Source organism: Pungitius pungitius, chromosome 16 (genome assembly GCF_949316345.1).
Source record: "Pungitius pungitius chromosome 16, fPunPun2.1, whole genome shotgun sequence".
Lineage (NCBI taxonomy): Eukaryota > Metazoa > Chordata > Actinopteri > Perciformes > Gasterosteidae > Pungitius > Pungitius pungitius.
Window position 1 is genome coordinate 18,036,682 of NC_084915.1, and position 27,881 is coordinate 18,064,562.

Sequence of the window (27,881 nt, forward strand, 5' to 3'; positions counted from 1 at the left end):
CCCTCTACTCACTGCACCTTCCTAGTTGGACTCTATTTTTAGCATTTTTGTTCCCAAGGCAGGTTGCTCTTATTCTGAAAAATCAACACACACACACACACACACACACACACACACACGGCATGCATCAGAGAGACCGTTTGTTATGAAGCAATTTATATGCAAGGATTCTTTATCAAGCTGATTGACCTCTGGCTCCTCAAGGCGCTGTAAGCCCCGGACAGTTGTGTGTCTGTGTGTTTGCAGATTGGCAAACAGCTTCTACAGCTTGTTGTTTGTGTGCTCATTTTGTGTGTGTGTGTGTGTGTGTGTGTGTCTGTGCAAGCAGGCATTGCTTCAGAGCTCCATCGTCATCATCTGCACTATTGATGATCTTCTTTAGATGCTTTGTGTAAATATACATCACCATTTCTGTGTGTGTGTGTGTGTGTGTGTGTGTGTGTTGCCGGCTCTGCAGCTATAGTCTCTTATTAATAAATCACCATCATGGAAACATGTTGTCGTGCACTGACCCAAAGTGCTGCAAGGTGCTACTTATTTAGCTTGTTTTAGCTCAGCTCCTTGGTTCCCCTCTTTGACGCCATTGTTCTTCCTCCTCCTCCTCCTCCTCTTCCTCTCTTATGCTTTAGTCCTGAAGAAGCAGCTGACTCAGGCCGGTTGTGTTTTCCACGAGCGTCTCAGCTGGACTCACAAAGCTCTCGGCGGTGTCACAGCCAGCCAATTAATTAGCTACCCGGGCGACGCGGCTATCCCAGCATGCATCAGTCAGCCTCCTCCGCTGTTTGCCTCATTATATGTAATATAAATGTTTAGCGCTGACGCTAAACCCGGCTGAAGTGAAGGAACCTGAGAGGCGCGTTTAAAGGTTTACATTTCTTCATGGTACGCCATCGATGGAGTGATGGGCCGGATGCTGAGCACATGGCTGTGACATGAATATCATAATAAGGATTATTCCAGTCTCTTGTGTTTAACATGCTTATGGATGATCATGTACGTTTTTCCACATTACATTTGTGTCCGGCGTGTTGCCATGGCGACATCCGGCTGACATGACCCCGTGGCAAACTTCCTGATTTCGGCCCACGGGCTCCGCCCCTTTCCACACTGTCACATTGACGGGGAGAACTTGTTTGGTTGGACCCGTTTTTCATATTAGTATATTTCATAGAGTTCTTATGGCAACCATCAGATCCTAATTTGAATCAATGGGCTCGTTAGCGGAGCTCGTTGCGTTTAAGGTGCAGCTTTTCAGTGGTTATACGTAACATGTGTGAGGGTTGAAATGTGCTTCCTGTGGTCTTTCTCTAAATAGTTTCTCTTTCCAAGCACCAGATAGTCTTCCTGTTTGGATCCCTCCATCTTTTGGGATATCATTCTTATTTCTTCTCCTGATCTCGGAGACTCTCTCGCACAGCTTCTTTAAAAAGGAGTTTGGTTGATGGTTGTGTTTCTTACTGTCTGACGAACAAACACCTTTGATTCAGGAGTCAAAAGTCGATTCTTCTTTTGTCCTTGGTCCACTCTTTCCTCTCCTCTGCTGGACCATCACTGCTTTCACTTTGCCGGGTGGAATATTTAGTTCAGGTCTAAAACTCTCTTTTATCTCTGGAAGCTTTAATTATAATGCAGTGCGATGTTCCCTTCTGAGCACTGCTTCTTTCCTCAAAGACACACAAACACAGAGAGTGGGACCAGGAACTGGGGACAGACTTGGAACCTAAGGCTACATTTTTCTCCAATTGCTGCTGTTGGACCTGTAAATTACAGGGAGATTCTGTGGCTCCGCACAGCAGGAGATTTAACTGTCGTCAGCACACCCAACGAAAAGCAAGTCAGCATCTAGCCGCTGAAATATCAGGGTGACCCCCCCTCCCCCCCTTTCTGGAGACAAGCGTCTGGTTGACTCCCAAACTGTGTGTACTGTCCACCATCTTTTAAACACAAGACCTGAAATAATTGGCCTAGAAAGTGACCACACGGTATTTCCTTCCGGCAGAGCGGTGAGTAGACGAGGGGTCACTTTGAGTCTAGAACCTGACCTCGAAGCACCTGAAGCTCTTTTATTGAGACCATCAAAAGCCAAATATAAAATTGTGTTTGATCGCCGCCCCCTCCCCCCCCTGTCTGTCGGCTGGGAATCAAAGCCGGGGGTCGCGGCGCTTATGATGGACAGGAGGCGGGACTAGCGTAGCTCACGTCGCTAGCGGACTCTCGCCCGCCTCTCGGAAGCATTTAAAGTCCTGACCTTTTAAAGGGGGGGGGGGGGCAGTATATCCGAGGCGTGGTGTTGATGGATGGAGCTCAGCTACGTTAAACGGAGGCTGAAAAACAAGTCTCCACTGCTGCAGCCACCAAACATGTGGGAGTCGCTTGAGTGTTTGGTTTAGGCCCCCCCCCCCCCACCCCTTCCACCCCTTCCACCCCCTCCCCCGTTCTTGCAAAGCCACATTTCTTGTCATGAAGAGATCCTCGAAGCTACTTCATGGCACCTTTTTCTTCTTCTTTTTATTGGGGTTCATCCGTTCACATTTTCCGTTGGTCAGAGAGTAAAGGAAGAAATGACTCGTCTCTGGTCCCGAGGTTTAAGTGGGTCGCCGGAGAGTTTAATAGGCCGGGGGGGTCTGGGAAGGATCGGAGCGTGCAGACTCAAAGTCCAACAGGCGGAGCTGGAGGAAGTCAATGATGTACTTAACTACTCTCCTCAAAGGCAGGAAGACGAGGAAGAGCTAGACGAGAGGGGGGGGGGGTAAAGATGGAGAACGGAGGCTGTGGAAGTCAATGATGTACTTAACCCCCCCCGTGTCCCTGTTATTGTAAGGGAAGGGAAGATGGAGGGAGGGGGGGGGGCGGGGGGGGATAGAGGCAGCGAAGAAGCGGCGTTTATTCTGTCGGCATAAATGTCAGTGGTTGGGTGTTCGTGGAAGAGCCTCGTATACCAGGCAATAACCCAGTTTTATGACCACATAAATCCCCCCCCCCACCCCCCCCTCCTGCCTCCCTCTCGTAATACACTTCCTTCGGGCTCCCTGACCTGCTCTCTTTTTGCTTCATTTTTCTCTCTTTCCAGACTCATGACCTTTGACCCTTTCCCTCTGAGCGGTTCTGCGTGTTTTCTTCCTTTTTGACCCTCCAGCGAGGGACTAGTAACGTTCCCGTGCCCCCCCCCCCCCCCCCGGATACGCCAGGAACGCTTTTATTAGTAAAGCCGGGAGTTTGTGCGAGTACGAGGTCACGATGACAAGGTGACCGTCAGATATCTGAAACAAACGGGTTCTTGTTGTGTAAAGTGTGTTCATCTGAAGTAAATGCTTGATTTTCTATTCCTTGCTTCACTGTGAATAGTTCTACAAACCTTCGTTGCTCCTCAAAGTGCAGTTGTGCTCTGAGTGCCGTTGTGTCGTCCGTTTTTTGCGGACAGATCGGGTTGTTGACGAGCTTCTTCTCACTCGACATTTCTTCTCTCCCCTCGACAGATGGAGAGCGAAACGAAGAGGAGGAAATACTCCACAAGCAGCAACGACTCCGACACCACCGACAGTAAGTTGGAGAGTTGTGTGTGTGTGAATCGGTTTCCATAGCAACCATAAACTACGTGGAAGAGGATTTTGACACGACCGAATGCGTTCCTTATTAAATCTAAAAAAGTTAACAGTTCCACCACTGAGACACACAATGAACTGAAGTCTGCATAGGGTCTGCATAGGCTGTGCATAGGGTGTGCATAGAGTCTGCATAGGGTCTGCATAGGGTCTGCATAGGGTCTGCATAGAGTCTGCATAGGGTGTGCATAGGGTGTGCATAGGGTCTGCATAGGGTCTGCATAGGGTGTGCATAGAGTCTGCATAGGCTGTGCATAGGGTGTGCATAGGGTGTACATAGGGTCTGCATAGGGTCTGCATAGGGTGTGCATAGGGTGTGCATAGGGTGTGCATAGGGTGTGCACAGGGTCTACATAGGGTCTGCATAGGGTGTGCATAGGGTGTGCATAGGGTCTGCATAGGGTCTGCATAGAGTCTGCATAGGGTGTGCATAGGGTGTGCATAGGGTGTGCATAGGGTCTGCATAGGGTGTGCATAGAGTCTGCATAGGCTGTGCATAGGGTGTGCATAGGGTCTGCATAGGGTGTGCATAGGGTGTGCATAGGGTGTGCATAGAGTCTGCATAGGCTGTGCATAGGGTGTGCATAGGGTCTGCATAGGGTGTGCATAGGGTGTGCATAGGGTCTGCATAGGGTGTGCATAGGGTGTGCATAGAGTCTGCATAGGCTGTGCATAGGGTGTGCATAGGGTCTGCATAGGGTGTGCATAGGGTGTGCATAGGGTGTGCATAGGGTCTGCATAGGGTGTGCATAGGGTGTGCATAGGGTGTGCATAGGGTCTGCCTAGGGTGTGCATAGGGTCTGCATAGGGTGTGCATAGGGTGTGCATAGGGTCTGCATAGGGTGTGCATAGGGTGTGCATAGGGTCTGCCTAGGGTCTGAGTCAGACCCTAGGCAGACCCTATGCAGATTCTAGTCAGACCGCCTGACTAGAATCTGACTAAATAAAAACCTACGTTCCACTTCTCGAATGTGTATCCTTCAACACGGTGGGCCCTTCTGTCGGGGGGGGGGGGGGGGGGCAGTTTGTAACAGTGTGGGCTCCATGGCAACGTAGCTGTGACAGCCGAGTAGCAGTGGGGGGTTTGAGAAGGACGACTTCTGTGCTGTGGCAGTGAAAGTTTGTGCGTCTTATGTGTGTGCGGCTACGAGTGTGCATATGTGGCAAATACGTGGACGCGTTAGCAGTGTGGTGTGTGAAGTGTATGTGTGTGTGTGTGTGTGAATTATGTGAGGTGTGGGGGGGGAGAGGGAGGTTGTAATCACAGCGGCTCTGTTAGCCGTTAGCTGTTAGCCGTGTGGTCGACGCGGTGGAAACACGGCCTTGGTGACGAGGGAAATATGTTGAGTGGGAGGCAGCACCCACACACACACACAGACACACACACTCACACACATGCACATATACACACGCGCTCACAAGGTGCTATATTACACAAATGTGTGTTGTTCCCTTTATTTTCGGTATAATTTAATTGCCAATGCTATTTAATGTTCAAACAAAAGATGTAGAAAACCCGCCGTGAATGAAATCACACACTGACACACGGTGGGGGGGGCGTATCGACTCCAGCGGCTGCTTAATTGGCATTTGAGTATTAACGAGGCTGTAAAGGACCACAGTGGACTGCTTAACAAGATGCTATTTATACTGTCATTACTTATTAAACCAAAGAGATCATCATCAGTCTGCTTCCATTAGGGCCCGGGGGGGGTGGTGGGTGTTATTTAAGTTGCGCGGTGTTCTGTCTCTCTGGTGAGTAACCTTCCATCGCCATTGTAAAGCCTCTCTGGAGGCGGCGGGAAGTTCCCTGGAGCTCTGAGCATCTTTCCTTTCTTTTCTTTTTATTTCTGCCAGGTCAGGTGACGTCGTGGTCCAGGTCATCCAAGAACACGGGCACCTGCAGCACATGGGTCCACCACCAGCACAAGAAACCCTCTGAGGTGAGTCCGCGCAGAACGCATTGGACCTCCGACCCCTGTCCGTTAGCCGTTAGCTGTTAGCGGCGCTGTTGATTGGTGGATGTGTAAGGATGTGAATAGATCAAAGAGGTTTTGGTGCCCATCTCCTGATTGAGTATGACGATAAATGGACAGATCCTACGGTCCGTATATTCCTGCAATGATCACTGATACTGCGCTAAGACTGCAGCTGCGTTTCAGTCCTCAACCGGCACCAACGATGAAGAAAACCGCCCAAATCCACCCGGCGCTCGAATGGCTTAACTACCAGGTGGAGGTCGGGAAGCTCCTCCCACTCCTCCCACGCCGCCAGTGAAGTGGTTTTAAATCCGTTTGAAGAGAACTGGTCTCTCTCCGTTTGGAGGGTTTCACTCCAGAAATAACCAAGGAGCCATTTGCAAGCTACAGCTGCTCGTACAAATTAGCAGAGAAGCATTTTGCTTTTGAATATGGGGGGTAAACCACCTCCTGATGGCCCCAGAGATGTTCTGGTGTGCTGGGGCGAGGCACTAGGACGAGGAGTGAGGAGATTACAGTTTTGTGGAACACATCCAGGACCTGCTTATGAAATACAACCTTTAGGGAATTATCGTACTCGCTATATGATTACGTTGAGTTAGTCGCTGTTGTTTCGTCAATAGTGCTGAAGAAAAAATGTTATCTTACCGTCTGGATCTCTGAATCCAAAGTAAGAGATTTAATAAAGTTTAATTGAAGTCATTTATTTAAGTGGTTGAAAGAAATCATCACTCAGTGAATTCATTTGCTTCTTTTTGTGCATTAATGTAGCTTTAGTTTGCCTTTGGCTACTTGTGTATCGACTGATGGAACCTGTTTAACTTGAGTTAAATCCTTCTAAAACAAGCAGTGTTTGACCCCCACATACAAACACTTTGCTTTCTCTCATCCGCTGCCTTCCGTCACCTGACAGGAAATGGATTTTACTTGTTTCTTCTTTTCTTTTGGACGAGGGGGCTTCAGATCCGTCCGGTGTGGATCAGAGAAACTGATCTACCTGCTGAGCTGGTTCAAAGGTCACAATTCAATGCAACACAAATACCAACGAGAATGAGAAGCTGGAGTTCATTGGCTGTTTGAGAGCTAAATCCTGATGGTTGAAGTTTAAGGGACACGTTCCCCGTGCGTCCTCTCTGGGGGGGGGCGGGGCCAACGGTAAACACTGCCGACCCGTAATGACAGCGTAGCTCCTTTTCTAAAAGTGAGCAGAGTACATTTGAGTCTTCGGCCTCCTCTTAGAAGTGGTCTGATGGTCTTCTCTCGGTGGAAGGACCACAAACTCCAGCGCTTCTCTTCTTCATTTCCTTTAGAGCTGCGTCTTTCATCTCTGGAATGGAAACCTTTCAAAAGGTCAGACACAAACAGGAAGTTGTTCCGCACACAGAGAGCACCTGTTTGGTCCCGTGGTTAACAGTCGCAGGCGATATTTCAGTCAAGAGATGACGAGGGGAAACACCTCAGTGTTAATGAATAGATAAGTTAAACACAAACACACACACACACACCGTTTGTCAGCTGACATGTATTAACTTTTCTTCATGTTGTGTGTGGATGGGATGGGATTTTTTTCTATATATATATATATATATATATATATATATATATACACAGCAGGTGAAATAAGTATTAAACACGTCACCATTTTTCTCAGTAAATATATTTCCAAAGGAGCTTTTGACGTGATATTTTCACCAGATGTTGGTAACAATCCAAGTAATACAAACATACAAAGATGTTCAGAAATAAAGTTATGTGTAATAATGTGAAATGACACAGTGAAAAAGTAATGAACACACTTAGTGATATTTATTCAATATTAATAAAGCCTGTGTTGGTAATGACAGCTTAGTGTTTTAGCTTAGTGAGCTTAGTGATTTTTTTTTTTCCGTATTTTTCTTCCTAAGAAAAATAAGTTAGAACAATGACCAGTTTAAGGGTGTAAAATGTGGATGTAAGAAAAGGAAAGTCCATGAAGGAGTGTTTTTAATGAAGGAAGACTCCGCCCCCTGCTGAGCCGGATCGCTTTCCTCTTCATTTGTATTTGTCGAGGCGATGAGGCAATCGCATCAGGACGTGGAAAATTCTCCCGGGGCATCGTGGCTTTTTTCCCCCGTGTGTGTTAAAACCTGGACTTGTTTTTCCCAATGCGGCTGCACACGCATCCAGATGTGCAGATGTTGCAGGTGGACGACTGTCGCCGAGGCAACGGCCTTTCTCGTCTCCGCTCTTTGAGACGTAAGGAGCCTCAACCCTCCGGAGCGCTGTGAGGCCTCCGCGTGTTTAACGGGTTCGGGGTCACCTGTGGAGAGACCGCCACGTGTCTGCACGGCGTGTTCCTGAGTGTGTGTGTGTGAGTGTGTGTGTGTGCGCGTTCAAACCTGCAAGCAGCTGTTGCAGCTCATTGGGGTCTGGTAGAAACAGCTGTGAATCTCCATGGCAACCAAAAGCTACAGGAATGCACAGAGTCGGTGTTTGCAGCCAACCGATTGGCCGAGCAGCCCGGAGGGAGAGACGGTGTGCGAATAAACACACACACACACACACACACGCACACTGACGCATAAACACAAACAAACAGACAAAGTGCCAAAGGAGGTCCCTGGTAAAGAAATACGGCTTTCCTCATGTTGTTTGTCTCTGAACTGAATGAAACGTGTTTTTGCGTTGTTCAGCCACATCGGATCCTTTCTGAACGTCAAACACTCCGCCGGGCGAGCAGCGCCAAAACAGAGACGCACACTTCTTTGGTTTTTCTTCCTCATATTTCCTTCAGGGTTCTTTCCTCCTAAACTCTCCAATTATTCCCACCGATAAGTGATTCCAAATTCCCATTGCGTGTGCGATTGAGTCATTTCCTCCAGGAAGCAGCGAGGCTAGCAGCTAACAGCGCAAACAGGGGAAGTGGAGCTAGCGGCGCTAACTTGCTAATCCTGGCTGTTGGTTGGGGGGGCGAAGTGCTTCCTTTGGTCCCGTTGTAATATTCAACCCCGCCGATGGACCAGCATGCAATCTGTCCACGCGGCGTCAATAACGCTCATTTTCAAGTGATTAACTGACACATCTCTTTCTTCAAATAAGGGTTTAAGCTTGTTCTGGCCTCAGATGAGCTGGAGCCATCAGAGGGATGCAGACTGAATAATAGACTGAATAATCATCTGTGTGCCCCCCCCCCCCCCCCCCGCGCATGGAAACAAGCCGTGGACCCTTGCTATCGGTTTCAATGAACTTCCCTCAGTGGGTTGTGATCTCTCTGCAGTCACAGACAACACAATCATCAAGTCTTTGTTTTTCCACTTGTCTCCAAATCTAGGTCACACCCCCCCCCCCGGTCTTTGATTGCCATTTCACCAGATTGTCTACATGAGACCACCATACCAACATCCGTATTTGCTTCTCAATTCTTCACTTCTTGTCAGTGACCCAGTTTTTTTAATTACTATTTTTTTCAACTTTTTTTCATTTTTAATTATTCACCAAGAGGAATAATTTCTTTCTGAGCATGTTTGTCTGTTTGTGTCTTGTTTCATATTCATGATCCTTTCTGAACATCCAGACCTGGGAGACGCACAGTACACACACACAAATGTACATATGTACATATATACACATGTATGTACATACATATATATATACATGTGTATGTACATATATATATATACATATATGTACATATGCACAGTTTATCTCCATCGGAGCCGTGTGGAGGTTCCAGGTTTTGTCGAGGCGAAGGATTCAGGCTGAGAACATCTGAACTGCTGCAGCTGAGTATTGATATTTAAATTTTGTGGAAATAATCGGCAGAGATCCTGCCCGTTCTCTCTTTACTTTATACTTTATTTCTTTTCTTAAGATTCTTCCGTCTCGGACTAATTTCTTTTGATCACGTGATTGAGAGACGAGCGCAGGGCCAAAAAACACATCTGTTCAAGCGGCGAAACGCAGCCAGTCAAAAGCTCATTGAAGCAGGAACAAAGCTTAACTGCGTGACCTTTTGAGCGAAGCTCTTGGCAATCAGCCTGCCCTTGGCGGGGCGGGGGGGAGAGGAGGGGTCGGGGGGGGGGGGGGGGTGGGGATCTCAAAAGGACTCGTTCAGGCTTCTCCAGAACTCGGTTGACGGGGGAAACAGAGGCACAAAAAGCTTCTGGAAGGTTCCTCAGCATCACAGCTGTAGACTTTAATTATTCAACCAGGATCTGAAGTTTCACCTTTATTTTGAAACATTTATTTCATATTCAAGTTTTGTAGTTAAAGAAAAACCAACCACTTAATTCTTACTCTTTCCATATGTTTGGATGCTTATTTCAATGAGAATGAATCCACATGCTTTTATTCTCATACGTACGCAACACATTTCTTGAGTAGCAATTCAGAATCCTTTGCGTCTCTCATCGCCATGGTTACCCGTAGCATTAGTGCATCACACGTGAGACCACCAGAGTTCAAAGTCTCCTCGCTTTGTTTACAATGGTCTTTTAAAATGGTTGTTTAAATGTAAAGAGCAGGCGTATGCAGCTGGTCCCGATCAGACCTTTGTAATCTCATATTGACCTTCTAGGTCACCTCACTGTAAGCACGCTGCGTTGTTTCCACCTCACTTTGCATTTAAACAAGCAGGGAGAGATGCAACTTGTTTTCCTTCAGCCTAAAATGTACTACCCGACTTTAAGTGTCAGTCTATTGATCTGCTCTGCTGGGTTTCAGCACCCTGGACAGCGCACACACACACACGCACACCCTCTACACACACACACACACACACACACACGCACACCCTCTACACACACACACACACACACACACGCACACACGCACACCCTCTACTGCTCTGATAATAATTTGTATTGAGGAATAATTGATAACGTGGCTCCTGGATCAATGTGACGCATTCAACGACGTCACTTGGACATCGGTTACCGCGGCAACCGTCAAAGCCTCAAAGTCCGCCGCAACGATTTATTAAAATCAGTTTTTTTTCTGTGTTGGCATTGCGGCAGCAGATTGCTGTGAGGAGGAAACCACTGAGTCACTGCTCCTCTCTCTCCTCCTGTCACTCTCTCACCGAGCCCTTTTCCCTCACTGTTAATCACACACACACACACACACACACACACACACACACACACACACACACACACTCCCTGAGACCTTCCAAGCAGCCAATCATTAGAGCCCCGTTTCTAAAATTAGCCTCCTCTCAGTGCGAGTCGACATGGTGACGCAGGGAGGAGAGCCAGGTAGCCATGATGCCCGACGGAGGAAACACGCAATCATCTATTTGACTCCCTCCCCCCCCAACCCCACCCCCCCCTCGCCTTTCCTCTCTTGTCCTTCTTTCCATCGGGCTCCTTAACACTGACTCTTACAAACAGTGTTTGCCCAAATGTGTGACGACGCCAGAGGGGCGAAGGTGGCGCTCCGAGTCGCCTCCATCGTCCTCCTCCTCTCTTTCAAAGTCCGTTTCTCATTCTGAATCGGCTTCAAACATCTTTCTGCCTCTCAAGGCAAAACGCACGATTTTAATGTTCCTCGGGTCTTTTATTGTGAAATGTTGAGACGATGTACTGAGTGTCCTTTTAGATTTGGGAGCATTGGTGAGTTCGCTCTCCTCATGCAGGTAAAAGGTAATCTGCCCTTTTTTAGCAGTAGTACTATTAACAGTAGTACTATTAGCAGCAATTATTTTAGCAGTAGTACTATTAGCAGTAGTACTATTAGCAGTAGTTTTCATGGTATTATCGCGGCATTCACACATCCTCAACGAAGGTTTTTATTAAAGCGTGTGTGAGTGTGTGTGTGTGTGTGTGAGAACACATTCATTCATCCATCTTTTTATATATGCAAGTCTCTGGATAAAAGTAGATAAAGCAAAAAATCTGCTCTTTTTAACATTATTGTTTTTTAAAATGTGGATGTCAGTGGACCCAGTACCCTATATATTAGGGCCGGGACTCGATTAAAAATATTAATCGAATTAATTAGAGACTTTAATTAATTAATCGAAATTAATCGCATATATTATACATACAAATATATGACCTGAGAACAGTGAGAAGTCATTTTTTTCACATGGATTTTTATTTTTATTCAACCAATTCCAGTGTAGAAATAGCATATTTAGAAATATAGTACTTTCAGTAATTTAGGTAGCCTATAGGTAAGTAGACCTTCTGTAAACTATGTTTTTTTAAGTAGACTAATACTTTCAAGTACATTCAGAACATTGGTTATTTTTTCAGACGTGGACTTAGTTACTGTTACGTCCCGTCTAGGGAGCAGCAATAAAGGAAGGAGGAAACGATCACGGCGGTTATCATACAATCATTTTATTTACTAGGACACAGGTCCGTTTCCCAAGAAGTATGTGCTACGCCGCAACGCCGGAACAACGCGTCGGTCCTGGCCGGGACACGACGCCGAAGGAGCTCCCGAGGACGCTAAGCAAGATGGTCTTATCGATGAGTACACCTGTGCACCGGTGCACCCAATCCCTCTGATTGCCTCGGACGGCCCTGCAGCGCACCTGTAGGAGCACACACACACACAACAACGACGGCAGTATACAGCCGTGACACTCCCCCCCTTAAGAAAAGGAAACCCAGTTTCCGCCACCAATATCCATGTATCACCAACCCAACAACTAAATTAGGCCTGTACACACTAACAGTTCTACACCATCACCCGTGAATAGAATACATAGAGACACCAACCTGTTCATTTCTTCCTTCGAGACAACAGGTTACACACTAGCCTATGATGGTGCCCTTGACAGTGCGTCTGCCACTATATTTTCTGCCCCCTTCAAATGCCTAACATCTAAATGAAAGGGCTGAAGAAACAGGCATCAGCGCATCAGTCGTTGATTCGGGTTTTTGAGCGAATGCAAAAATGTAAGCGGATTATGGTCACTATAAACAATAACCGCTGAGCTGTTCCCCCCCACATACACTTCGAAGTGTTGGAGCGCTAAAATCAACGCAAGTGCCTCCTTCTCAATTGTGGAGTAGTTCTTCTGGTGTTTGTTGAACTTCCGTGAGAAGAAGCACACCGGCCGCTCAACACCTGCCTCATCCTCTTGAATTAACACGGCTCCGGCTCCCTCTTTACTGGCATCCACTTGGATTTTAAACGGTTTCTCCAGCTGAGGTGCCATAAGCACAGGGGTCGAAGTTAACAAGGACTTAACTGCCTCAAAGGCATTCTGACAGGACTTGGACCACACAAACAAAGTCTTAGCTTTCAACAACGATTTTAGCGTAGAATGAAATCGTTCAAGCGCTCTTTGGCTCTGGGCGTGGAATGCTGTCGACAGATTGTGTTTAATACCCAGCTCGCCAAGTACCTCCGCAAACAACTTCGAAGTAAAGTTACTCCCCTGGTCCGACTGGACAATCTTTGGTAACCCAAAAATAGACACGAACTGCGTAAGCGCCTTCACAATAGACTTCGTATTTATGGAGCGCAATGGGTACGCAGCTGGATAACGCGTAACTTGGCACATCACTGTCAGCAGGTATTCGCTACCCGCTCTCGAGCAAGGCAGAGGACCGACGCAATCAATGATCAGATGTTTGAACGGACGACACACCGCCGGAATTGGCCGCAGAGGAGCTGGTTTTAACAGCTGATTCGGTTTACCGGTAAGCTGGCACGAAGAATTCGGTCATATGTTTTCTGAACACCAGCATGACCGGCAAGCTGATCGTGAGCCATTTTCAACACCAATGAACGAAATTTGCTTGGTACAACGACTTGAATTACAGAATCGCCCATACCATCCACAGCATGCGGGGACCACTTCCTCAGTAACACTCGCTGTTCAATAAAATACCCCTGTGCTCTGTCACGAATTTCAGTGCTGTCGACAACCTGCGCAAATTGTGGTTTCAGTGTCTCATCGTTCTGCTGTTCAGTTGACAATTCCTCCCGAGAAACAGCAATGGGATAACTACTCAAAACGAAACAAGACCCAGCCTCCCTGACTTTCTTCTCGGTGCTAAATTTGGCACCCGACCGAGTCACAGCACATGCCACGAACGCTTTTGAATCCTGTCGCACAGTATCCTCCGGGCCATGAGTACAGGACGGCGCGTCAGTCACAATCAGAGAGGGCGACTCATTCACCCAAACGCGTCCGCCAGCTAAGTTGTTTCCCAAGATCAGCGAAACGCCCCCAACAGGTAGACAAGGGCGTATACCGAGATCCACCACCCCATTCACCAGATCGCAGGACAACTCAACCTTATGCAATGGCACCGACAACGTATTAAGTCCAATGCCACGAATCAAAAGCGAGCTACCGGTGTGCGATCTCAATTGAGAAGGGCAACACGGACTCTAAGATAAACGACTCAGACGAGCCCGTGTCGCGGAGAATTTTCACTGCCACCTTCTCCGCACTTCCTGGTAGCGACACAAAACCCTTGGAAATAAATGGTCCAAACACCTGCTGAGGATACCTTACATCTCCGGGTGCCACCTCCGGTTTCGTTCTCAGTGTACCGGCGTGAGTTAAACCAGGAAAAGAAGCCGCCAGAACAGCAGGCTTCGCGGAGTGAGAGTGCCTGCCAAATTTTGACTTAAGCACTGGGCAATTTGACTTCCAATGTCCCTTACCCAGGCAATAATTACAATTTTCATAGTCACTCGCTTTTTTTGAAAAACGCCTGGCTGGACCCATAGGAACCCCGGGAGCACTTCCACGCGCCTGCGCTTGCCGTTCACTGAATGTTTCAGCCCCAGCCTTATGAATAAGTTCCTAGTCATCCACCAGCAGGGCAGCTTCTGAGGCAGTTTTAACCTGACGCTCCGAAACATAAGTGGCTATAACCTCCGGCAATGTATTTCGGTATTGCTCAAATAAAATCAACTCTCTCAGCTTATCGATTGATGTACTTTCTGCCGCTGTACACCAACGCTCAAACTGCACCGTCAATTCCCTCACAAACTCCACATTAGTTTCATTCCTCTTTCGCTGCAACGTACAGAATTTTTGCCGATAACTCCCAGGGACACGCTCATTGATTTTTAACACCGCCGCCTTAATGGCTTCATAATTCTGGCTGTCAGCATCAGACAGCGTAGAATAGGCTTGTTGGGCTTTACCTGTCAAAACGCACTGGAGCAACATAGCACGCTCAACATCACTCCATTTATATGCTGCTGCGACTCGCTCGAATAGGAGAAAAAAAATCTCCACTTCAGACTCATTGAATGGCGGTACCAAACGTAAATATGTGCCACACTTAGCCCCGTTAAATCCGAATCACCACCTGCCCCCACCGGCCTACCTTCTTCTTGTAACTCCAGCCGACGCCTTTCAATCTGTAACCGCTGTCGCTCTAGCCGTTGCCGGCTCTCCTCCAACTCCAACTCCAAACGCACCTTGTCACATTCCAAGCGACGCTTCTCACACTCCGTATCTCGTTGAATCATCAACAACTCCTTCTGCTCCTCAAATGAAAGAGCAGTCAAAGCAGGCAACGAAAGGCTAGCCGAACTAGGCGGCTTTACATTAGGCCCCTCCGGCGTGGCGGGCGGTGCGGAGCCCGTCGCCCCGAGAGTGCCTTCCGGAGACAATGCCGCTGAATCCGGCAACTCAGCTTTTCCCAACAGCTGCCGATCATACAGCGCAGTTTCAATCCCCAACTTAATTCCATCCTTGGATCTTTTCTGACTATACGTCAGCTCGATTTTATAGTGTGCAGCTACTTCCAATAACTGTTCTTTGGTCATTCCCTCCAATAATTCCTCAGACGGAGACTGAGAAAACGTCTCAACCACATCGGTCGCCATACTTACAAATATTCACCCTTACAAACACGCTCCCCAAAAATTACTCTTCAAAGGAGATACGGGAATCAACACTTATTTAAAGAACTAAACCATCCGTACTTAAGCTAAATCACCCTAGTCTTCAGTTGGCCCAAGACCGGGTACTTATGCACTAGATCCCGCAAGTTCGGGACGACGACCAATTGCTAAGCCGACGCCCAAACCTCGGACGTGCTCCCGAGACAACTGCTCTAAGCCCCGAGCCAACCAAAAATAACAAACAAAAACAAAAAAAACGTGCCCAAAGACACGCACTCACCCTACCCGGACGGTTAGCTCTTTAACTATTCCCCACAACTATAGAACCCCTTCACAAACGGAGCGACCCAAACCAAATTTCCAAAATAGGCGGACAATACAAATATTTTAAACCCAAATATCCTACCTTCAATCCTCCTTCACAAACAACGTTCTTTCCTACACAGTCGTACGGATCCAAACGCACGATTCTGGACGAGCCCCCACTTGTTACGTCCCGTCTAGGGAGCAGCAATAAAGGAAGGAGGAAACGATCACGGCGGTTATCATACAATCATTTTATTTACACACTAGGACACAGGTCCGTTTCCCAAGAAGTATGTGCTACGCCGCAACGCCGGAACAACGCGTCGGTCCTGGCCGGGACACGACGCCGAAGGAGCTCCCGAGGACGCTAAGCAAGATGGTCTTATCGATGAGCACACCTGTGCACCGGTGCACTCAATCCCTCTGATTGCCTCGGACGGCCCTGCAGCGCACCTGTAGGAGCACACACACACACAACAACGACGGCAGTATACAGCCGTGACAGTTACCCTGGTCCTTAAACCCGTCATCTGGTGCAGTGTGGGTTGGGTGTGGGTCCTTGTACGTCCACGCTAGCTGCTAGTTGTGTTGCGTTGAGGTGATACTTTAGGCTCGATGTGAATTCCTTGTTGCACAGCTTGCACACAACCACGCTCTTATCGACGCTTCCATCCATGTGTTTATTATAATAAGATTTCCCATTCACGGGGCCACCCGACACGGTCTGGTCAGCTTCTTCGTTCATGTTCACTGTGGTTTGTTGTTGTCTGAAGTCATGGACGCTATTTGGTGCTCCGGTATAATCGGTCCTCCGAAACTCATCCAGTGAGAAACGTTCCGCGGTGCAAAAAATAAGTGTAAAAATACGTAAAAAATGTGTAATGCTTTATTTTTATGTGTAATTAATTAATCTTAATTCATATTGTAATTAATTAATGTCTAAAGTCCCGGCCCTAATATATGCGGTATGTGGATGGTTTTTCATTTAATATAATGACACAGAAAGTTCTGTCGGTTTTTGTTGATTTCTGTATAATTTAAAAAGGGGTGGAGCTACTCCAATTATTATGGGTAGTTAGTAGGGTGACTGGTTGGGGAATGGTTGGTTGAATGGTTGGTTTGGGTTGTGGTTAGTTGGATGGTTGGTTTGGGTTGTGGTTTTTTGGTTGGGTTGGTTTGGGTTGTGGTTATTTGGATGGTTGGTTTGGGTTGTGGTTATTTGGATGGTTGGTTTGGGTTGTGGTTAGTTGGTGGGTTGGTTTGGGTTGTGGTTATTTGGATGGTTGGTTTGGGTTGTGGTTAGTTGGATGGTTGGTTTGGGTTGTGGTTAGTTGGATGTTTGGTTTGGGTTGTGGTTAGTTGGTGGGTTGGTTTGGGTTGTGGTTAGTTGGATGGTGGGTTTGGGTTGTGGTTGGTTGGTGGGTTGGTTTGGGTTGTGGTTAGTTGGATGGTTGGTTTGGGTTGTGGTGGGTTGGTTTGGGTTGTGGTTAGTTGGATGGTTGGTTTGGGTTGTGGTTAGTTGGTGGGTTGGTTTGGGTTGTGGTTATTTGGATGGTTGGTTTGGGTTGTGGTTAGTTGGTGGGTTGGTTTGGGTTGTGGTTATTTGGATGGTTGGTTTGGGTTGTGGTTAGTTGGATGGTTGGTTTGGGTTGTGGTTAGTTGGATGGTTGGTTTGGGTTGTGGTTAGTTGGTGGGTTGGTTTGGGTTGTGGTTAGTTGGATGGTTGGTTTGGGTTGTGGTTGGTTGGTGGGTTGGTTTGGGTTGTGGTTAGTTGGATGGTTGGTTTGGGTTGTGGTTAGTTGGTGGGTTGGTTTGGGTTGTGGTTATTTGGATGGTTGGTTTGGGTTGTGGTTAGTTGGATGGTTGGTTTGGGTTGTGGTTAGTTGGATGGTTGGTTTGGGTTGTGGTTAGTTGGATGGTTGGTTTGGGTTGTGGTTGGTTGGTGGGTTGGTTTGGGTTGTGGTTGGTTGGTGGGTTGGTTTGGGTTGTGGTTAGTTGGATGGTTGGTTTGGGTTGTGGTTAGTTGGATGGTTGGTTTGGGTTGTGGTTAGTTGGATGGTTGGTTTGGGTTGTGGTTGGTTGGTGGGTTGGTTTGGGTTGTGGTTAGTTGGATGGTTGGTTTGGGTTGTGGTTAGTTGGATGGTTAGTTTGGGTTGTGGTTGGTTGGTGGGTTGGTTTGGGTTGTGGTTAGTTGGATGGTTGGTTTGGGTTGTGGTTAGTTGGTGGGTTGGTTTGGGTTATGGTTATTTGGATGGTTGGTTGGGTTGTGGTTAGTTGGATGGTTGGTTTGGGTTGTGGTTAGTTGGATGGTTGGTTTGGGTTGTGGTTGGTTGGTAGGTTGGTTTGGGTTGTGGTTAGTTGGTTGCTCTTCTCTCACATCAAATTGTTTAATATGCATCTTATCTGTTCTAGCGTTTGACCTTTCTCCCCCCCCCCCCCCCCCCCCCCCCAGGTGTTCCGCACTGACTTCATCACGGCCATGAAGCTCCCGGACTCGGCCCAGCTCGGCCCAGACGACTTCTACGTGCTGTCGGACCCTTGGAGGCAGGAGTGGGAGAAGGGGGTGCAGGTCCCGGCCAGCCTGGAGGCCATACCGGAGCCCGTGGTCAGGTGAGATATAATGCCCCCCCCCCCCTAACCCTAACCCCCTAACCCGGGGGGGAAATTTCCACTGACTTCTGGAGTCTGAGATTGTCATCATGTTTGACACGTTGTTTCTGAAGAACATGATGTGCTGAAGGAAACGCTCGCTGAGAATGATCCAGAACCTCGAATGTCAAGTCATGTTCAAATTAATTCAAAGAGGTTTTAAATGAATGGAGGTCTTTTGTAATCAGTATTTTTCATGATTGAAAATATCTCAAAACTGAAACAAAAGATGTTTAGGACCCACCCTTTATCCCCCGGCTAGCTGACGTGCTAACTTTAGCTTGCTAATTTCTCAATGCATCCCTCAGCTGACACCTGTGAGGGGGGGGGGGGGGCACAGAAACCCACATCTGCGGGTGTAGACGTCTGAATCAGTGAAACACACACACACACAGAAGCAAGCTGGTAGACAGATGTGAGCAGAGGTACACTTCGACCCACTTAGCCTCATACTGAAGATCCGTCTGGGCACGCTCGCCCCCCCCCCCCCCCCCTCCCCTCTCCCCCAGTGGGCTGCGGGGGCTCTCTAGTACTACTGCAGCTGCTGCACATACCCGTGCGGTTTGTTTTTGGCGTTCTAGGAACTAATGAAAATGCTCAGACTGCGTGGTAATGCCTGTTAGACACACATGTCACACTGGGAGGCCACACACTCACACACACACTCACACTCACACTCACACACACACACTCACACACACACACAGTCTCTCTGGGAGACGGACAAATTATCCAGTAATGTGAGATTCCGTAATATGTTTTTTTACCTGCTTGGAGAACACCAGACGGGGAGGAAGTTCAACTGAAAGAGTGAGTGAACAGTCAGAGCTTCGTCATCTCAGATTTCATAGCAGAGGGACATATTTCGTTGCATTTTAAACACGCAAAAAGCTGCTGGAAAATAAAAAGTCTGTGTATCACTGTTGTGAAGGTATTGCAGGTCTTTGTCAGTTTGAAGGTGTTGGTCCACTAAGCATCAAGGACGGAAGTGGAAAAGTGCTGCAGCGACTTAATAGCCATTAATAGTCATTGGTTGTTGATTGTGCCGTAAAGACTGAAACGGTTGCTACCCGCATTTAAAAAAGAGAAGTCTTTGGGATCCAATGACATTAAAATAAACACTTTGCATTGAAAGCTAAATCAAATCTAGTGTTGCCAGATGAAATGGCGTTGCTTAACGAGTAAACAGATACCCTGAAACTAATTGTTGACTCTCAGATTAAAAGTATTGCATTAGCAGTTCTACCCGCAAGAAGAGATTCTAAAAGTTTATGAACCAAACACAAGTGCAGTTTAATGAAGACCAAAGCCAACAGTCATCTTTAAAGCTGCTCTTCCTCTAGTAACCAGCAGGGGGCGACTCCTCTGGTCCCATAGAAGTCTATGAGGAAAATAAAAATACAAGATAGTCGGACACTTCTTACATACACACCTATGAAGAAGACAGAATAATGCGTGATGTCCTCATTCTTAATGAGGAAAGAAGACAAAGTTAATAAAAACAGAGATAAAAAATAGAAAAGAAACCCTGGATCATCTTCATGATTGTGAGATTTAGAAAGATTACTGCGAAGCTCTTACTGTTTGTAACAGACTGTTTGTCTAATAAGGTCAACATCTCAGCACGTGGCACACAGAGCAGAGACAAGGGACTGAGGCAGAGAAGATGAGCCGATTGGGGGAGATGGATAAGCAGGGCTGCAGGAATGGGGGCAGATTTACATGATATCTATGAAGCGTTGCATGGCGAGGCTGAGGCCAGTGGCTAGTTAGCCGCTAGCTTACTTTAGCTATGGCCCAAATCTGTGTTTTCTTATCTAGGACTATCATTATCTTTCATGGTGAAACATGGAGGCGTGTGTCCCCCCGTCTGGCAGTGAGATTAATTACAAAAACACTCTGTTATTTGAATAAACCCAACATGCGTGAATCTGTATGGCTAACAGCAGTTTGCTTTTCAAGAAATGAGAAATTGTTTATTGAGCAGCTGAAGGATGATAAATGTGCAAAGCTGAGCACAGTAATAATCCTTCTGCTCTTTCATCAACATTAACTCACTGCTTCAGAACAATTCAGCAGCTAGCAGTCGGTTAGCTTAGCACAAACCCTGCAAACGACTAGCCTAGCTTTGACGGCATCTACACACCAGCACCACTAAATCTCAATGACCAATACGTCATGCTTAGGTATAAATGCTTTGGTTTCATGGTGAATCTGTGACTGCGAGGGGAACCCTAGAAGGAGAGGACGGTGGGAGGATGAATGAACCCTCTCCTGCTCTCCAACCATGTCACGTTTCGCTCATGGCCATTCCTGCCCTGATCCAACTCTCCCTCCTCTCTTCCTCTCCCTCCCTCGCGTTGTCTGTCTTCATCTCTCCATGTCTTCTTCCTGGCTTCCTCTCTGACTTTTGCTCCATTTCAGAGACACAGACACATTTTTCTTTTTTTTTTTAAATGAGTGATGACATAATCTCCAAAAATTGTTGGCGAAGGAAAAGGTCTGCGGGCCTTGTCTGGCTTTGACAACCCTCCTCTTCGACATCTCTCTCTCTCTCGTGGTTTGGGTAGAAACTCCGTGGTGGAAGCCAGAAGAGTTCGTTGAAGAGTTCGTTCTGGTTCAACGTTGATGTTTTTTTTTTGCCTGCCTCTCGTTACCAAAACACTTTCTGTACATCTCACGGAGAGGCCCCTCCCTCATAGGACGCCGGGTCGTCATGGTAACGTCACGCAGACTTCAAAAGGGACTTCCTAGAAGTGAGCGATGGATGGGCGTCGTGCTCGAGCTCGGCTGAGATGGAAGGTGAAGGAGGGGCGTTGGGTGGGGTTCTCCGGGGACGATCAATGGAAAACACATGTAAAACATTCAGTCAACGCTGCTTATCTCCCAGAAGAGGAAGCAGGTCTCTCATCATCAGGTCAGTGAGTTTGGCTTTGGTCATGTGACTGGGAGGAGAGGCGTGGACTCCCTGAGGTTTGTAGTCCCCGATTGTGGCATTTTGCACCAGAAGCGACACGTGAGGGCGAAGTCCAAACGTGACCCGTCAATCACTTTGAAGCCCCGCCCTGAAGCATCTCCTGATTTGTCTGTTTCATTCTAAATGGACCATAATCTACGAAATGAACCTCATGCTGTATTGAAGAAGACTTGAAATTTAAGACTGAGACCATAAACTCCAGACAAACTACACACGTCTTTTGATTGGCGGCTCCATTTAGTCTCCGTGTCACATGACCGCATTGTTTCAGCTTTGTGGGTTGATCGAAGCTGAGCACTGCTGACGAAATACCTCCAGTAGTCTGTCGATGTATTTTAGGTTCGACCGGGCAGGTTCAGATGCGATGGAGGTCAGATGCAGGTAGGACCTCATTTGAATCGAGGGCCTTCCTTTGACGCAGAATGTAAAACCGTGGGTTCCTCATTCCGCCTACAGGTAGTTTCTGTGGATGTATCCAAATGCATCGGTTTTACACACCGACACGCACAATGTGTGAGAGGAAATGTCACATTTCTCACACGCTTTAGTCGTGTTTAAAGATGGAACCGTTTGCACGTAACAAAGTCAACGAAGCTTCTTGCGACATGGTTTTTAGAAGTGCCTCCGTGGAGAACATGTCCATCCCTCATATCCTCCGATCTTCATCCATCCGTCTGTAACGTTTGATGTCTGGACAAAGGAACGATGAATGTGATAAACGGTTCCTCCTCGATGCCCCCGATGAAGAGCGATGGCGAGCCAAAGGTCGCGGCGGGGAGCTAGAAACACGAGGAAAGATACCAAGTGAGGGAAAAGAGCAGCGGTTAGATGACCCAAACCGACCATCTAACAGGCCTCGGGGGCCCGATAGAGGACGGCTCGTTGACCAAACCGCCCCCCCCCCACCTCTCCCTCGTCAAGTCATCGTCACGAGGGTTCAGCGGGGCCGCTCTCGACCACAAGCTTGTTTGGTTGCTTTGGCCGCGTGAGCGAATATGAGAAGTGTTTTTCTTCAGAGTTCAGACTGGGGAGCCAAATTGGACCCTCAGGCTGGTGTCCAGCAGGTCCCCAGACGACTAAACCAATACCGTGTTGCAGTGAGAACCTGCTTTGCACTCCTTCTCGGGGAAAAGGACCTTGTGTTTTAACAAATTGCAAACTGAGGCAAATGGAAACATCATCATTACCATAACAATAATAATACTACCTTCTGCTTCCTGGATGAGCGCATCCAGTCACCACTGTGGGGGGAGACTTCCTCCCTGGTGCATCCATTCGTCGGATGATTGGGGGGGGGGGTCACCCCGGGAGCTTCATTAGTCACGTAAGAGACAGGCCGCTTGGTCCTCTCCAAATAGATCAAAGGGTGATGGATGCGTGACTGACTGTTCTATACTGACTGTTCTATTCTGACTGACTGTTCTATACTGACTGACTGTTCTATACTTACTGTTCTATACTGACTGTTCTATACTGACTGACTGTTCTATACTTACTGTTCTATACTGTCTGACTGTTCTATACTTACTGTTCTATACTGACTGACTGTTCTATACTTACTGTTCTATACTGACTGTTCTATACTGACTGTTCTATACTGACTGACTGTTCTATACTTACTGTTCTATACTGTCTGACTGTTCTATACTTACTGTTCTATACTGACTGTTCTATTCTGACTGACTGTTCTATACTTACTATTCTATACTTACTGTTCTATACTTACTATTCTATTCTGACTGTTCTATACTGACTGACTGTTCTATACTTACTGTTCTATACTGTCTGACTGTTCTATACTTACTGTTCTATACTGACTGTTCTATTCTGACTTACTGTTCTATACTTACTATTCTATTCTGACTGTTCTATACTGACTGTTCTATTCTGTCTGTACTGACTGTTTGACCTCTGTTAATGTGAGGAGAAGTTGGTGCTGTCAGGCTGATTCTCTCTGACCGCAGTTGGCAAGAACCAAGCTGTTTTTTTAAATTGTTGGGTTCCAGCGTGTGAGTCAGCCTGAACCCGCTCACCCACCCAGTCATCAGCAGGGGAGGGGCTTCTATCGGAGACTCCACCTCCAAACAATAGCTCTTGACCTGTGTGTGTGTGTCTGTGTGTGTCTGTGTGTGTGTGTGTGTGCGTGTGTGTGTGTGTTCAGGAGATGTCGAATCAGGCTGCCAAAGTGTGTTGGCTCCCCTGCTACAGCTGGAATATTTAGATGTAACCTTTGTTTGACCAGTGTCCTGGTATTAAGTGACAATGACATATGCTCTGTGTGTGTAATATACATACATACATATATATGTATATATGTATATACACTTGCTGTGTGTGTGTAATATCTCCCTGTGTTTAGTTGTGTATCTGTTTGCGTGTGTGTTATTCTCTAGTTGCCCCCCGCCCCCCCCCCGCCCCCCTTCTCTTTTATTAAGACTCATTTGGCTTTAAAGGAGCAGTTGGCCTCCTCTGGTCTCTGTGGTGGAGGCAGATCAAAGCCCTTCGCCTTCTGCAACATCTGGAGCACGCCGTCCGCCTTTTACCAATTTACCATCTGCCAGCCTCGCCAGGCTGGTGTGTGTGTGTGTGTGTGTGTGTGTGTGTGTGTGTGTGTGCACTCACTTTAGCTACAGTGTCACTCTTAATGTGTGAACTGACCTCTTCTCTCTTCTGTCTTACGTTCATTTCCAATACGACTCACAGGTGTGTAGTGTTGTTGTAGTTATAACATTTGTCCTTTTCATCACCTTCTTTATACTTTAAAAGTAATTCAAAGGCCTTTGAGTTCAGATTTATTTTACCACACATGAAAACCATTGTGGGTACAAATGATTTAACAAATCAGCGTCATCACTTCTCATCTATTAATTAAACTACTGAAAACTGGAATCTATGTTATTTCACAGCATGAGGATGAACAAAAAAAAGAGGGAGAAGGAGGAAGAGGAGGTGATGGGGGAGTGGGGGGGAGGTTGATGGGGAGGAAGTAAATAAACAGGTAGACGAGGCGGTTGAGTGGAGCGGGACAACGGAGGACAAAGGGGGACGACCAAGAGGAGGAGAGAGAGGGAGTGCATTATATCGCTCAACAGACATCATCCACCCTTTCCTCCTCCTCCTCTTCCTCTCCTCCCCCCTCCCTCTCAGAATGCCTTCTTAATGGAACTTGGTGGGAATGAACCTCGGAGGAGAGGAGAGAAGAAATTAAAACAGAGCTCATCAGAACGGGGGGGGGGGGGGGTGAGGAGGAGGGGGGGGGGTGTTTAGGGATTTAGGGGCATTTTTCATTTCAATAAGACATCCTTAATTTCCTGTGGGGGGGGGAAAGAAACAGAACAATTGCTTTGCATCTCTAAAAGTTGTTTATTTGGGGCCGGTGGTGGGATTACTGCAAGTTTGTGTGTGTGTGTGTGTGTGTGTGTGTTTTCAGGCATGTCTGCATGCATCATCCCGTCCTGCTTGGCTCAGGTTCAGAGCCTACAGGGGTTTCCCATAATGCCGCTGGGTTTCCCCTGGCGGGGGCCGTGTTGTTGTACGTGTTGTGCATCAGGAGTCTGACGTGAAAAGCACGTGTTGTTCTGCACTTCCTGTGCAGCGGCTCCAGCTGCAGACCCAGCAGAGAAAATCCACCCGCTACGAGTTTTTTTTAGAATTCGAGATGTTTCTCTTCCCTTTGTTTTCTAAAAGAGGCAGATATTGGTTTCATAGATCACATCCCATGGTCCAGGAGACTGAACCTCCCTTTCTGTGGCTAATTATCGTGGAGGAAACTGAACGTGGTTCCATCTCAACACGTCTCAGTCGGATCAGGAACCAGAAAGCGTCTCGTCTCACTGGTTGTCCCCGGTTACGTCACGGTGTACCAACATACCGATGTGATGTCACAGTGGGTTCAATCAATAGCATTGAAGAGGATGAAAGGTGTGTGTGTGTGTTTAATCTTATTGTTGGACATCTTTCATGGACACACATCACTGGGAAAGTGACTCATCTTTATCCTCCAGCAGGTGAAAAGCCATTCACACACACACACACACACACACACACACACACACACACACACACACACACACACACACACACACACACACACACACACACACAGCATGTAGAGACGGGTACAAAATTACAACCTTCTCTCTGTGTGGCTTCTCTCTTTTATCCCCCCCCCCCATATCTCCTTTCACTTTCTCTCTGGTCTCTTATCTTCCAAAGGGGGCTTTTTAAAACAACTCCCACACGCTCACTCTGATCTGTCTCACAAACACACTCATACGACACACGTGTACACACTCCCATATAGACACACACACACACACACACAATCATGCATGTAATGAGGGGCCAAAAACCTAAATGGAGCTTTAGCACAGACGCACACACCTAAAGACACAAAGACACACACTGCATTTCTCTTCCAGAGAAACTCGCACAAGCGCCGACACGATGACAAACACACACAGACACACACAGGGGTCAGGTGATAATTAGTTGTGTACTTAAACGACAGGTTTCATGATACATTCTCTTTAAGTCACCGCTCACTAATTCCTCAAGAACCGTGTTTGTGAAAAAAAGGTGATCAGATTATTGATCGTCATTGTCTACTTATAAAACCTTTTAAAAACAACAACATGCACTTTTTAAAATCTAATGTTGTATTTTTATAATATATATTTAGTGTCTTTTTACAGTATTAATGAATAATTATAATATTATTTTAATAATCATACTCAATCATAATAACCAGCTCAATTAAATGAGATGCAAAGACAGACAGACGGGAAGTATACAATCAACGCACTAATGTGCACACACACACACACACACACACACACACTCGGGGCTGCCCTGCTGGCCTGATTCTCCTCTTCCAGTCTGCATGCTGATATGGGACTGGTTTCAGAGGAGGGGGGGGGGTTGTGTGGGTCCCCCAAGGATAAGGGGCTGTTGGCACAACACGCCGTCTCTCACAGACACACACACACACACACACACACACACACACTCAGTCTGGTGGGAAAACTAAGGGTAGAAAGAGAGGGATTACAGGGAAGAAAAGGGATCGCCGTACTGTGACAGCGAGGTATTTCAAGAATGAGAGATTATTTCTCTAAACACACACAGACGCACACACTGTGCTACACACAGGGAAGCCATTGTTTGCATATGACACGACTGGTATGTCTGAACCAGCAGCTTATTCACATCGCCGTAGAAAAAGGGGTTTTACCCTCACATCAAATGTTTAAAATGATATTGTATTAAAAAGCAAAGAGGAGCTCAGCAAAGTAACTCAAACTCCCTCCTTCACCTCCTCTGGCTGCTTGGTTTCACCCCCCCCACCCTGCTGAAGGTCAAAGGTCAAAGGCTCTTATCAATCGATGCAAACTATTCACACTTTTATCTCCTTTAAGCTCAATGACTCATTCTGACTTTCTGCTCTGTACGAAACCTGCAAAACCTTAATTTGTCTTATTATTATTTATCCTGCGGTGGTTTGTTGACTTTAAACAGGGCAACACCTCAACCCCCCCAGAGGCCCGTGTAGTCAACTCTGCGGGGGGGGGGGGGGGGGGGGGGGAATTTTCGCATTGTATAGAAGTTCAACTTCTGAAGTTATCTACATATAAATAGATATATAAATATACTTATGGACCTGCGTCATGTGTGTGTGTCACGTGACCTCTGACCCGCCCACTGACTCGCATCCTGTCGGACGGGTTGACCCGACATCGCTGTACGGCGTACACCGCAGTGTCTCCCGTGTGTGTGTGTGTGTGTGCGTCTCTACTGGCTCCCAGTGGGTGGAGCAGAGTTCCTGACCCTGTTTCCTGCTGTTGTTGACGGAGGGACGTTGGGGCCCCGTGGCCCCCCCGGAGACGGGCCTCTGGCCCTGGAGGAGCTTCCTGCCTCACGGCGACCCCTCGGACTCCTCCGTGTCTTTGGCCCAGGTTGTCACGGCAACAGCCGGATGCCCCTGTTGTGTTTTGATGTTCACGCTTCGAGGGCGTGAACATCTTCCATTGGTTCATTACGCAGGAAAAGATGAAAACAACACTATGAATAAAGCTCTATTGATGATCAGTGATGATGATGATGATCTCGCCCCGTGTCTCCAGGTTGACGGCGTTGTGCGGTCACTCCGACGCCGGACGGGGGGGCGAGAGCGGCGCCTCGCCTCCTCCCGCCCCTCGCCACATGACCTATGACCTGGACGACCTGGACGTGGCCTGGCTGGATCTCGTCAACCTGGAGTTCACGCAGATGGGTGAGTGCACGTACACGTGCACGTGTGTGTGTGTGCCACTCAAAGGACACATATCTCATACTCTGTTTTCATGAACACATCATCGTTTGTCTTGACATATGACAACAATATGTATGGTGTGACGTAAAAGTTTACTCTTCCCCACGGTCTCCATGGTAACGACCCCTGACCCCGAGCATCTCTTCCATCTCTCACTCGATATCCGATCGGCTCCTTGCTCTCCTCGTCGTGTCTATAAATCCCCTTTTGTTTCATGGGTACATTCTCCTGAGATAAAACAAACACAC

General features: G+C 47.3%; 1 protein-coding gene across 1 annotated transcript in view; it reads left to right on the plus strand.

The window, feature by feature from the left end:
* The window catches only part of jade2 (jade family PHD finger 2), a 58,029-nt gene that overhangs the window by 6,409 nt on the left and 23,739 nt on the right, over positions 1-27,881 (plus strand). The window contains 4 exon segments of the mRNA XM_037467274.2: positions 3,477-3,540; positions 5,460-5,545; positions 18,150-18,307; positions 27,446-27,594. Of these exon segments, the coding sequence (XP_037323171.2) occupies positions 3,477-3,540; positions 5,460-5,545; positions 18,150-18,307; positions 27,446-27,594 (457 nt within the window).